Source organism: Brachyhypopomus gauderio, chromosome 4, assembly GCF_052324685.1.
Source record: "Brachyhypopomus gauderio isolate BG-103 chromosome 4, BGAUD_0.2, whole genome shotgun sequence".
Lineage (NCBI taxonomy): Eukaryota > Metazoa > Chordata > Actinopteri > Gymnotiformes > Hypopomidae > Brachyhypopomus > Brachyhypopomus gauderio.
In genome coordinates, this window is record NC_135214.1 from 31,625,069 (window position 1) to 31,635,970 (window position 10,902).

Sequence of the window (10,902 nt, forward strand, 5' to 3'; positions counted from 1 at the left end):
AGTGCCATGCTTGATTAAATCATCTCAGAGGTCTGGATGAGCTGCTGCCACGTGTTCGTCTCTTGGTGTGGAACAGCAGCCTGAAGAGTCTCTCGTGTGACTCTAAACAACGCCTGGAGTAGTAATGTAAAACATGTAAAACAATGTGTACCTGTGTAAAACATGTATAAGGTGAGCTGTTGATCATACATTAAAAATAAATAGGAGTCTATTTCATCGTGCTGATCAATTTTTTTACGTTCTTCTAATCATATTGATATTTGCTAGGCTTCTACTGCGGACAGACCGTACATTAGACCAGTATGAGCACGCCAGCCTTGTACTAAACTGCCCCCTAGCGCTCGAGACAGCCTCCACCCCCCCCCCCCTCCCCCCCTCCCCGGTAGGAGGAAGTGGATGTGACGTTCGCATGGAGCTTGCACGGGTCCCTGCACTTTGTTATGAAAGGACTGATGGTCTCGTGGTGAATAAATGCAGCGCGCGAGCATCACCGTAAACGCACAGCTGCACGTGTAACGTTAGTGAAGTAGCCCAGAATCCGCTCCTCCTTTACACTGGACCCGTTTCACCGGGCATCGACCCGTTCGGCGAGCTAAGTCGGCAGCATGGCTAAACGTAAAGGCAGCGCTGATGCTGCCGCAAACAGGGGCAACACAAAGAAAGTGAAGCAATGTGCGAGGAAACGCCGAGTCGATAGAGGTAGATTACCAGCAACTCCTGACATTCTCGTTAGCTCTTTGCTTGAACTGACATTTAGGTAGACGTGAAATTCTGAGTAATATTACATCTAGGTAACTTGATAACATGCTGTGTTTTTATGAACGTAATGTACGAAGTTGTGTTAACTTCTATTAATGTTTCGCTGCATGCTGTGCAGTCATATTTGTTGTGTGCAGCGGTTGCAGACCGCAGGTGCGCGCGCGCGCATGGGTGCTCTTCTGGATCGTCAATAACTGGTGCACTGAAATTCATTTCCGCGTGCCAGACGCTTCCACTGTAGTAAGGCGAGCTTAGGGCGCGTGCGCTGCGTATCCTGTTACCTGCAGGGTGTGTGTATGGCTGTTCAGTCACTTGCTCTAGTGCATATGGATTGTGTGAAGGCAAAAGGTCTATGGCCTTATCTATATGCTTGAATAAGTAACACAAATTATGTTCTATGTGTGTTTATAAGGAAATGCAAAAGGTACCAAAAATGTTGCTCGGAACATCAAACCAAGGTCCCAAAGATCCAGAAAAGCCGATGACCCATCAGAAAGCAGGACGAGTGAATACTTCTCGATCAGCGAGCCGTTACAGGACGAGGTGGACGGTGTGAGGGACATCAGTGAGGACACGAGTGACACACTTCCAGAGAGCTCGGTGGTGGATGACCAGATGAAAGAAGAAAAGAATAACGAGAGTGACGAGAGTGACGAAGACGAGGAATGGGAGGAAGTGGAAGGTGGGTGTGTCCGTGTGGTGGGTGTGGCCTTTCTGTGATTGACAGTGTTTTTGTGAGGTGGGCTGGGTCTAAGGGAATGTGTATGTGCTTCACAGAGCTGGCAGGACCCCTGGGGCCGGAGTGCCCAGAGCCAGAACCCGTCCTTCCCTCTCAGCCTGTGCAGATCGAGATTGAGACGGCCGAGGCCATGAGAAAGAGACAGCGGAAGTGAGTGTGTGTGTGTGTGTGTGTGTGTGTGTGTGTGTGTGTGTGTGTGTGTGTGTGTGTGTGTGTGTGTGTGTGTGTGTGTGTGAGGGAGAAATTGCGTTATATAGGGTGCTACTTCTGTGCATTTCTCTCAAATTCATCAAAGATAAACGTGATAAACGTTTTTGACGGAACCAATTAATTGTCAAACTGTCAGACACAATAAGTCATGACACCATGGTAACTGTGTCCAGGGAGAAGAGGCAAGCTGAATTTGAGACTTATCTGCGCAGAATGATGAAACGTTTTAACAAGGAGCTGCTGGAAGATACACACAAGGTGTGTATGTGTGTTTGCAATTATGCTTATGCATTTCTGTAGGTACATTCCTTGATGGGCTCCTAGAATATTGGGCTGGCATTATTGTTGCATGGGGCTTCATCGTTTAACATTAACATTATCACATTGACACTTTTGCTTAATTCGTGACATTGGTTGGCATTCATTATAATACTGTTATTGCCTTGTCATGCAGGTTCACCTGCTGTGTTTACTGGCCAGTGGAATGTTCCGGAACCGCCTCTGCTGTGAGCCTGACCTATTGGCTGTCACCCTGTCCTTGGTGCCCGCCCACTTCACCACTGTTGTTGCAGAACGAATCAATACACGCTACCTGGAAGGCCTGCTGAAGTGGTGAGAAAGGGGAGGAGTGATGACGTGGGAAACTGACCCGACCTCCCACTTTCTGTGTGATCATTGCATGCGCCTACCCTACATGTTTGACTCTGTGGCTTGTCTTGCATGTATTTAATGCCTGATGTTTCTGCGTGTGTTTAATCTGATGTGGCCTGGCGTTTCAGGTTTAGGGTGACGTTTACGCTGAACCCGAACCTCCCTGAGGATAAGGGCCTGGGACTGCGGCAGGTGTTGGAGAGACGTTTGGGGAGCCTGTCCGTACGAGATCACCAGCAGATGACTTACGTGAGCTTTTGGCTTCTTACTAAAACTGCGTTTAACACGTACGGTTCACCCGTAGAGAAGTGACTTGTGGGATGTGGTTGCTGTCCAGGTGTTCCTGCTTGTGCTGCGGTCGCTGAGACTCTTCTGCCGATTGGTTCTTTCGTTGCAGCCCCTCCCCTTCAGAACACCGACTAAGAAGGTAGGTCCCTATGGGCTTGTACGAGCATAGGTGTGTGACATCGAAGGAGAAGCGATACTGATGGTTGACGATGGAGTGTGTTTCTGTCGCAGGACAAAGCCCAGACCTCTAGCAGCCTACCTGCTAAAGACAAGTCTGACAAACCTGATGAAAACCCCCCAGAATCCAAAGTCTCCCCAGGGTCCAAACGCCCATCAGCTGCCAGCTCCGATGGAAAGTCGAAAAGGGGAGGAAAGAGACAGAAAAAGAAAGAGGACGGAGGTGGAGACATTGAGAGAGAAGCTGTGGGTGGACAGAGGCCAAAAAACACCAAAAGGAGGAGCGTTGCTTCAAAAGTGTCCTACAAAGAAGAAAGCAGCGAGGGGGAGGGGCCTAGCGAAGGGGAGGAGTTTCAGGTGTCCAGTGAGGATGAGAGTGATGACTCAGAAGGGGAGGGTAAGAAATCAAGCAGGAATCCAAAGGCTAGAGGAAAGGGCAAAGGTCGGGCTCCTCAACGATTAAGCGGGAATCAAAACAGAACAACCAGAGAAGAGAAGGATAAGGAAGAGGGGGAGAAAGAAACTAAAAAAGAGGGAAAGAGGAGAAGGGAGGGAAAAGGGGACGATGAATGGATCGAGGTGTACCTTGTAGGGGCCAAGAAGTGGGTGTGTGTTGATGTTAATCAGGGGGTGGAGAAGCAGCAGCTCTGCACCAATCAGGCGACCCAGCCCGTTACTTACGTGGTGGGCGTGGACGGAGACGGTTACCTAAAGGACTTGAGCAGCAGATACGATCCCACGTGGCTCACGTCGTCACGGAGGCGTCGCATCGACTCGGAGTGGTGGGAGGAGACTTTGGAATTCTACGAGTGTCCAGATTCCGAAAGACAACAACAAGAAGACAAAGAGGTAAAGACAAAACCTGATGCTCCCAGCGAAGTACACATGCTTCCTCCTGATTGTGTACACACACGTACAAACATGCCCCCTGCAGTCCGAGGGCCACATCATCGCATGTTGTCCATCATGCATTTCTTTTCTCTCCCGCGCTCCCCTTTCCCCAAACATGTTGCTCTCTTCCGCCACAGATGCAGGGCAAGCTGATGAACAAGCCATTGCCGACGGCGATTTCGGAGTACAAGAACCACCCTCTGTATGTGTTGGAGAGGCACTTGCTGAAGTACGAGGCCGTGTACCCGCGCGGGGCGGCCGTGTTGGGCTACTGCCGCGGCCAGCCCGTCTACTCCCGGTAGGGTGACCACTTGCATTCTCACTCTTCATCTGTAGAGAACCGCACCTTCTCTGAAGGTTTGTCCTCACATGCGGCACAGGACGGTTCCAGTGACCGTGGGATGGCCAGGAAGCAATAAATCGTAGTGAAGTTGGTTTAGATGGCACACTTTCATAAGCGTGACACCTCGAAGAGCTTGATCCTGAAGTACGAGAACAACTAGTGAGTTGCCATGGAGCTCTGAGCAGTGTGTGTGTGCGTGTATTGTGTTTTCAGGGATTGCGTTCACACGTTGCACTCCAGGGACACATGGCTTAAGGAAGCACGTACCGTTCGACTGGGCGAGGAGCCCTACAAGGTGGGAGGATCTTTAAATTTGGCCTGGGCAACACATAAACTAACATGATAGCGAAGATGTGTGCATTTCTGATATGTGTCTGGTGCATTTACTGGGCATCGCTGACTCTTCGTTATAACTAGGACTCCTACATTTACACGTAACAGCAGTGTCTGAGAAGTAGGTGTAATGCTATCAGAAACGATTTGGTCCCCATAAAAGGTGTGAATGTGACATTGGCTGTTTGGAATTGTATTGGGATCAGAGCAAGTGAAGAGAACAGAGGCTCGTGTTCGGGATGGAGGAGCAAAGACCAGCAACATGACACAACTGCTCAGCCTCTAAAACCCACCCCGGGGCACGAGGAGGGCATTAAACTCCTTGTTTCTTCATGTGGTACCACTAAGCACACGGGTCCTGTAAAAAGGTCCACTGAACACACAAAATTGCTCTCAGAAAATGGATTTAAGAAGCTAAAGAATACGGTGGATCAGAAATGTGACCTGCCCAGTTGTAAAATTGGAAACTGAAAACTGACTGATAAGCCTTGATAAATCTCTGTGCAACCAATTGTACAGAGATACATTTGAAACATGGAAACTAGACCATGGACAACACATTTGCATTACCAAAGACGACTCTGCTGTTTTACGTAAACCCTTGAACTGAACAACAAAGGGGCTGGATTATTATTCTTATTATTATTATTATTATTATTATTATTATTATTATTATTATTATTAATAATAATGTAAATTTTTCCATTGGAAAAAGAGATGAGACAGCCACACGGAAATATGCTGATAACATATTTAAGCCCTTATGAGGTTTGAATCAAGGGAGGCAGTGAGGCAGAGGGGGTTGTCATCTGTCTAGACAAGCAGACATTTTACCCCACCTGGCAGGATATTACTGTACTGGAGTCAGTTGATGAAGCACCCCGACGACTCCTGGAACGTACAGATGGTTTCACCGCTTGGTGCTTCATCACAGCCTCCTACATCCAGCCTGTGCTGTGTTTCATGACCCTGCCACTCAGCAGTACGTGGACATTTCTTTCTTTTATGGATCCAAGGTTCAAAAGCTTTTATATCTCCCAATGGACAACAGAGGAGCCCAAACGCAGTTGTGTATGAGGTGGAGGGTCTCCACGCTGATGAGGTCAGCACCCACTGTGGAACCTCCAGAAATGGCTATAGAAGAACCAGCAGCAGCCAGAAAGAAAGCCTTGGTAGCATCTTTTAAGAAGAAGAGATCTCCACCACCTTACAGAGGGGAAACTGAAGCTGAGCTTTTAACATGCCTGCAAGTAGCTGGGATTGACAATGAAGCAAACTCACTTGCATGGTGGAAAGAGCACAAACCAATCTTTCCAACAGTGGGCCACCATGCAGAGGAACATCTCTGAGAAACATCTCTGCATACTGGTCACTCAGCAACATGATGACCTTCAGTGGGGCATCTGTAAAGCCAGAAGAAATTCTCTTACCATAAATGTACCTCACTGACTACATTTAGGATGAGGGGAAAATCAGATTTTTGACTCAATTTTAATAAATGAAAACATCTATGCAAATCTGCATATCTGTTACTAAAGCTATTTGTCACTATTAATAAAGTTTATTTTTATATTTGTCTTCATTGACAATTGGAGTTTGAAGGAAGGGTCTGTCTGAAATGGCAATGTGTGTGAACCTCCTCTTGGTTCAGATGGTGAAGGGCTTTTCAAACCGCTCGCGAAAAGCTAGGATGATGTCGGAGCAGAAGGATGAAAATGATCTGGCGCTGTTTGGCCAATGGCAGACCGAAGAGTACCAGCCACCTCTAGCCATCGACGGCAAGGTGTGTGTGTGTCTATGTAAATTAGTTTTTGGATGTGTATACCTGGGGAATGGTCACAGTAATATGCAAGTTGTGTGTGTGTGTGTGTGTGTGTGTGTGTGTGTGTGTGTGTGTGTGTGTGTGTGTGTGTGTGTGTGTGTGTGTGTGTGTGTGTGTGTGTGTGTGTGTGTGTGTGTGTGTGTGTGTGTGTGTGTGTGTGTGTGTGTGTGTATTGCAGGTTCCACGTAATGAGTTTGGAAACGTGTACCTGTTTAAACCATGCATGGTGCCTGTGGGGTGTGTGCACCTGCGTTTGCCCAATCTGCACAGAGTGGCTCGCAAACTTGACCTGGACTGTGCTGCCGCGGTAACGGGCTTTGATTTCCACGGAGGATACTCGCATGCTGTGTAAGCACGTTTGTGTCTGTGAGGAAATAGAGGCAATAAATGAAAACGCTTTGACATTTAAGTGTTTGAGTTGGTTTGTTTTTTTGGGCACTTGCGTGTTGGAAGTGTGTGTAATTTCTCTCATTAATGTGTGCTAGCACTGATGGCTACATAGTGTGTGAGGAGCATGAAGACATTCTGAAAGCAGCCTGGGAAAATGAACAAGAAATACAACAGAAGAAGGAAAAAGAGGTGGGTGTTTGTGGGTCTGAGTGTGTGTGTGGTCTGAGGGTGTGTGTGGGTGTCCGTCTGTTAGACTCAGTGAGTCGGGTTTCAGACAGATAAAAGAGAAACCGGTCTGTTCTGTAACAGCCTTCACAAAAGCTTGACAAACGCATCTGTTATGAAGGTGAAATGGCAAAATGCGCAAGGACTATTGGAATTATTTTAAAACAAAACACCCTTCGATTTTATTGTACTAATCTGACAAATATCCATTTGCATAAACGAGCTCATGAATTCTTATGTCTCCCCTGAAAACATTAGATTCTGTGTTTAAAAGATTAACGTTACTTAATGCAACATTAAAAAGGCAAATCACTTCTTCAATTCATCCTAATTTGATACCTGAAAAGAAAAGGCATGGATTTCTGATGAGGTTGTTTTCCTGTGGTGAAAGACATTCGTCTGCATTATTCTTTTTGGAGCTTAAAACTTAAAACTGTTTTAAAGCCGAGTTAGCCACATAGAAATGTGTTTGTTTAATGTTGGTTCGGTGTGTTTTTGTTCTCGTCTTCGGTTCTCAGAAACGCGAGAAGCGGGCGGTGGCTAACTGGACGCTGCTTGTGAAAGGCCTGCTGATCAAAGAGAGGCTACAGCGTCGCTACGGGCAACAGGGTCTGGCCAAGGGAATGGGTCTTGAGCAGCAGGATGAAGGCAGGGTGGGGGGGTTATCGTCTGGAGAAGAGGATGAAGGTGGAGCTCGGGATGCCCCGCCCACTCTGGCTGCTTCGTGGCCACAGAACAGGCAACAGGAGGAGGAGGAGGATGGAGACGCTAAGACGTCCCTGAGTAACAGAGAAAGACGTGGCCAGCAGAAACATCTCTTCCCCTTTGAAAAAAGTGTGTGATTGCGAGCACTCTCTCTTGCTCTCTCTCTCTCTCTCTCTCTCTCTCTCTCTCTCTCTGTATTGTTCTCTTGTCCTCTCTATGTTCTTTGTACCATTTACCATATTACTTTCTCTATGGGAAATTTGCCGCTGGGGAACCTGTGTTGCTTGAACGGTGGAGGCAGTTTCAGGGTTTGAGATCCATGTTTCTCCTGCTGTCCCCCGTCAGACAAAAAACACATCGTTTTTGAACAGCTTACAGACATAAGTAAAAAAAAGCACAGACTGTTTCTGCCTCTACCATGTAAATTTTACAACTTTCAGCAACTTTTACTCTATGATTTTGACAAGTACTAGTAGCCTACAGCACTAGTGTGGGTATTAAACTCCTGTAATGCCCGTCTGTATACAGGAACACTAAACTCTAAACATTTCAATAGTGACTGAACCTAGTACAATTCAAGTCTGAAATGGAGCGTGTATGTGGGTGTATGTGGGTGTGTGGGTCCATGTCTGTCCAAGCCAAGTTTGAAAAACACCACCTATTCCAGTGTAGTGACTGTTAAACCAGTATGGCTGTTCATAATGGCAGACTGGTCATGAACCAGTACTTTCCAGACATGTCATATATGTGTTGCCATTAAGGAAGATTGGTTATTCGGTGTACCAAAGCCAAGCCCATGTAGCGTGGTTGTTGGGCTCCTCTGCCTGGTTAATTCCTCATTCTCATCATGTCTTCTTCTATTTTGTTGACTTTGTCTACTTTGTTGTTTTCTTTTGTTACAAAACGCACTTCTGATCAAAGTGACGACTCATCCTTTGAGAGAATGCACTGTATAAATGGTTAGTCTTTGACACTGAGTTACCCCCGGACCAGCCACTGCCCCCCAGAAAAAACCATACACACATACTCGGCCTGTAAAAAAAATCTCTTTGAAAAGTATTGATCTGGAACTCAAGTTAATTAGGACATAAAAGGCAAAAAACACATTGTGAAAATTTTTGATAAACCTTTTGTATCAAAGTTTATTTTTGTAGAAAGCATTTATTAGGAAGTAAAACACAAATAAACAAGTTTCATACGTAACTGATCCTTACCCTCTTGATCTATAGACTGTCTTTGTATTCAAGTTCTCAGTGATAAAACATAAATGTTTAAATTGTTTTAATAAGCTTCACTATTTTAAACACATTTTAAGGAAATGTATGTTGAGACGGTCAGTCATTTCTGCAAACCAGGTTGAGATGAAAGTGAGAAATAACAGTGTTTGTGAATCCAAGTACCACCACACATTTTTCAATGATGTACCCAAAAGCTACTTGGGTGCTTATAGCTCTTTATTCTGGAGGACGCTTAGCTAAATATGAGTGAATTTCATATACATATCCCGTCCTTGATCAGACGAGGAAGGAAATCATTGAAAGCAAAAAACGAGCTGTAAGTCTTTTATACAAGACAGGACTACCTGGCACCTGGGTTAGGATTAAGCATATGTCTGATGTACATATTTGCTTTAGATTACAAGACAATCACAAACTAAAAGGTGTTGTTGATTGGTTCGATTCGTATCCTAAGGGAACGTGGAAAATATTTCAGAAAGCGAAAAATGTTTTTGAGTATAGTCCAAGCGTCCTTTTACTACTCGCAGCTAACGTTACTCTGTCTGGGTTTAAAAGCAACAATCGCCGAAGTCTTAACGTGCAAACAAAGATGGAAATCGCAGAAAGTGTATTACATAAGCAATGCTTAATTATTTGTTTCGTTGGCTCAGTTTGAATGGTAAAACCAATGGTTTGCATGCCTACCTTTATACATAACTAACTACTGTTCCTAAATCTTGTCATAGCCATGTATACATAAAAAAACATACATGTATAGTTGTATACATATCAGTTATACCAGGTTAAGGTGGCCGAGCCCACAGTAACAGGTCTTGTTACGGCGGTGTCTAAAGTTATATAATTTCAGTCGTTCATATTAACTCATGACCACAGTTGTGCCAACACACCATATTCAGCCTTTTTGACATGCGACGTGCGCGCGCTCGGACACGGAAGTGACGCAACGCTCGACACCCCCCCCTCTCGTATTTCCGCTCTTCCTCCGTACATCGACTCGGGTTAGCCGAACAGGCTCGGTTCTACGCCTGGCTGTCGTTCCCAAGCAAAGGTCGAGGAGGGTCTGCCCGACACGGCCCGGTCGGTAAGTAAAGTGGACGTGTTTAAGGAGAGGGCGGGCTGGAGACGGTTCCGTCCGTGACTTTATCCGCAGCGGCGCAGCGGCCTTGTTTACATGCGAGTCCCCGGACTGGAGTGCGAGACGGCGGCGGTATTGGTGTCCGGGGGGCATATTATTATTATCACTATTATTATTACACATCACCAACACTCACACCACAAATACATGTACATACAGTCATTTTCGAATGGCTTTTTTAAAGATGATTTGGCACAGTTTTGAAAGGGTCGATATGAATCTTGTGCTATTGGCGCTGCTGGTGCTGGAGTTACGTTAGCCGGAGCCGGGCTGGTATAAACAAACCGACGGGGCGAGTTGATACCGTGGATCTGCAACCTCACACCCTCCCCCGCCCGCCCGGGGCTGGACTGTCACCTCCAACCGAGCTGTTCGTGATATTATCTATGTCACACTGTGCCGTTAGCTATTAATAGAGCGGAATGCACCACGGATCGCGACAGGCACCGGCTTGTGTGGCCGGGACGGGTCGAGACGTAGCGGGCTAGTTGGGTATCTACCTGGTGGGGGTCGATCTGGCTCGGGGTTCGTTGGTCAGTCTGAGCGTCTCCGAGCCCCTGTGCTGTGTATGGTACGTTGGCTCTGGTTCAGCAGTTTTCCGTGAGTAGAGATGCGGTGTATGGCACCAGCCGGGCGGCGTTATTCTGGCGTTAACTTGTGCTGATCTTTCACGCGGCCTTCCGTGTGTGAGCTGTCCGGGTGGCCGGCAGCGAAACGTGGAGTGATCCGGTGAGGCGCAGCTGTAAGCTGTTGTCCAGCAGGGACGCTCGGTGGTAGTTCTAACGGGTCCCGTTACAAAGAGACCAATCTGTTGTCCTCCAAAAGAGTGCACATAAACCTAGTGTGAAGTATGCGAGGCATGTATTTTTGGAGATAAGACACGAGCTCCTTGACCAGCAGCTGTGGATTGTTGGTGTCAATGACCCCACACAGAGAGATAAACACCCAGAACTGGACGTTCTACGGATCAGCCTTGCAAACAAGAGCCCTGATTAA

General features: G+C 46.7%; 1 protein-coding gene across 2 annotated transcripts; it reads left to right on the forward strand.

Moving 5' to 3' along the window:
- Nucleotides 1-403: 403 nt before the first annotated feature.
- xpc (xeroderma pigmentosum, complementation group C) lies at nt 404-8,736 on the forward strand. 2 transcript variants are annotated; one of them, XM_077003932.1, is made up of 14 exons: nt 404-699; nt 1,172-1,441; nt 1,537-1,648; nt 1,882-1,966; nt 2,163-2,320; nt 2,488-2,608; nt 2,697-2,786; nt 2,879-3,673; nt 3,853-4,013; nt 4,272-4,353; nt 6,043-6,174; nt 6,392-6,561; nt 6,699-6,792; nt 7,347-8,736. In XM_077003932.1, the coding sequence occupies exons 1-14, from the start codon at nt 606-608 to the stop codon at nt 7,668-7,670; spliced, it is 2,688 nt and encodes an 895-aa protein (XP_076860047.1). In that variant the 5' UTR covers nt 404-605; the 3' UTR covers nt 7,671-8,736. The 2 variants fall into 2 exon arrangements, with proteins under 2 accessions (XP_076860047.1, XP_076860048.1); XM_077003933.1 differs by lacking the exon at nt 404-699 and adding an exon at nt 891-1,047.
- The last annotated feature ends 2,166 nt before the right edge of the window (nt 8,737-10,902 follow it).

Excerpts from the sequence above, each read along its gene's own strand:
- xpc (XM_077003932.1), top strand. The coding sequence starts at position 606 with ATGGCTAAACGTAAAGGCAGCGCTGATGCTGCCGCAAACAGGGGCAAC. Across the intron at positions 700-1,171 it reads GAAACGCCGAGTCGATAGAG|GAAATGCAAAAGGTACCAAA; the intron begins GTAGATTACCAG and ends TGTGTTTATAAG. Across the intron at positions 6,562-6,698 it reads GGAGGATACTCGCATGCTGT|CACTGATGGCTACATAGTGT; the intron begins GTAAGCACGTTT and ends AATGTGTGCTAG.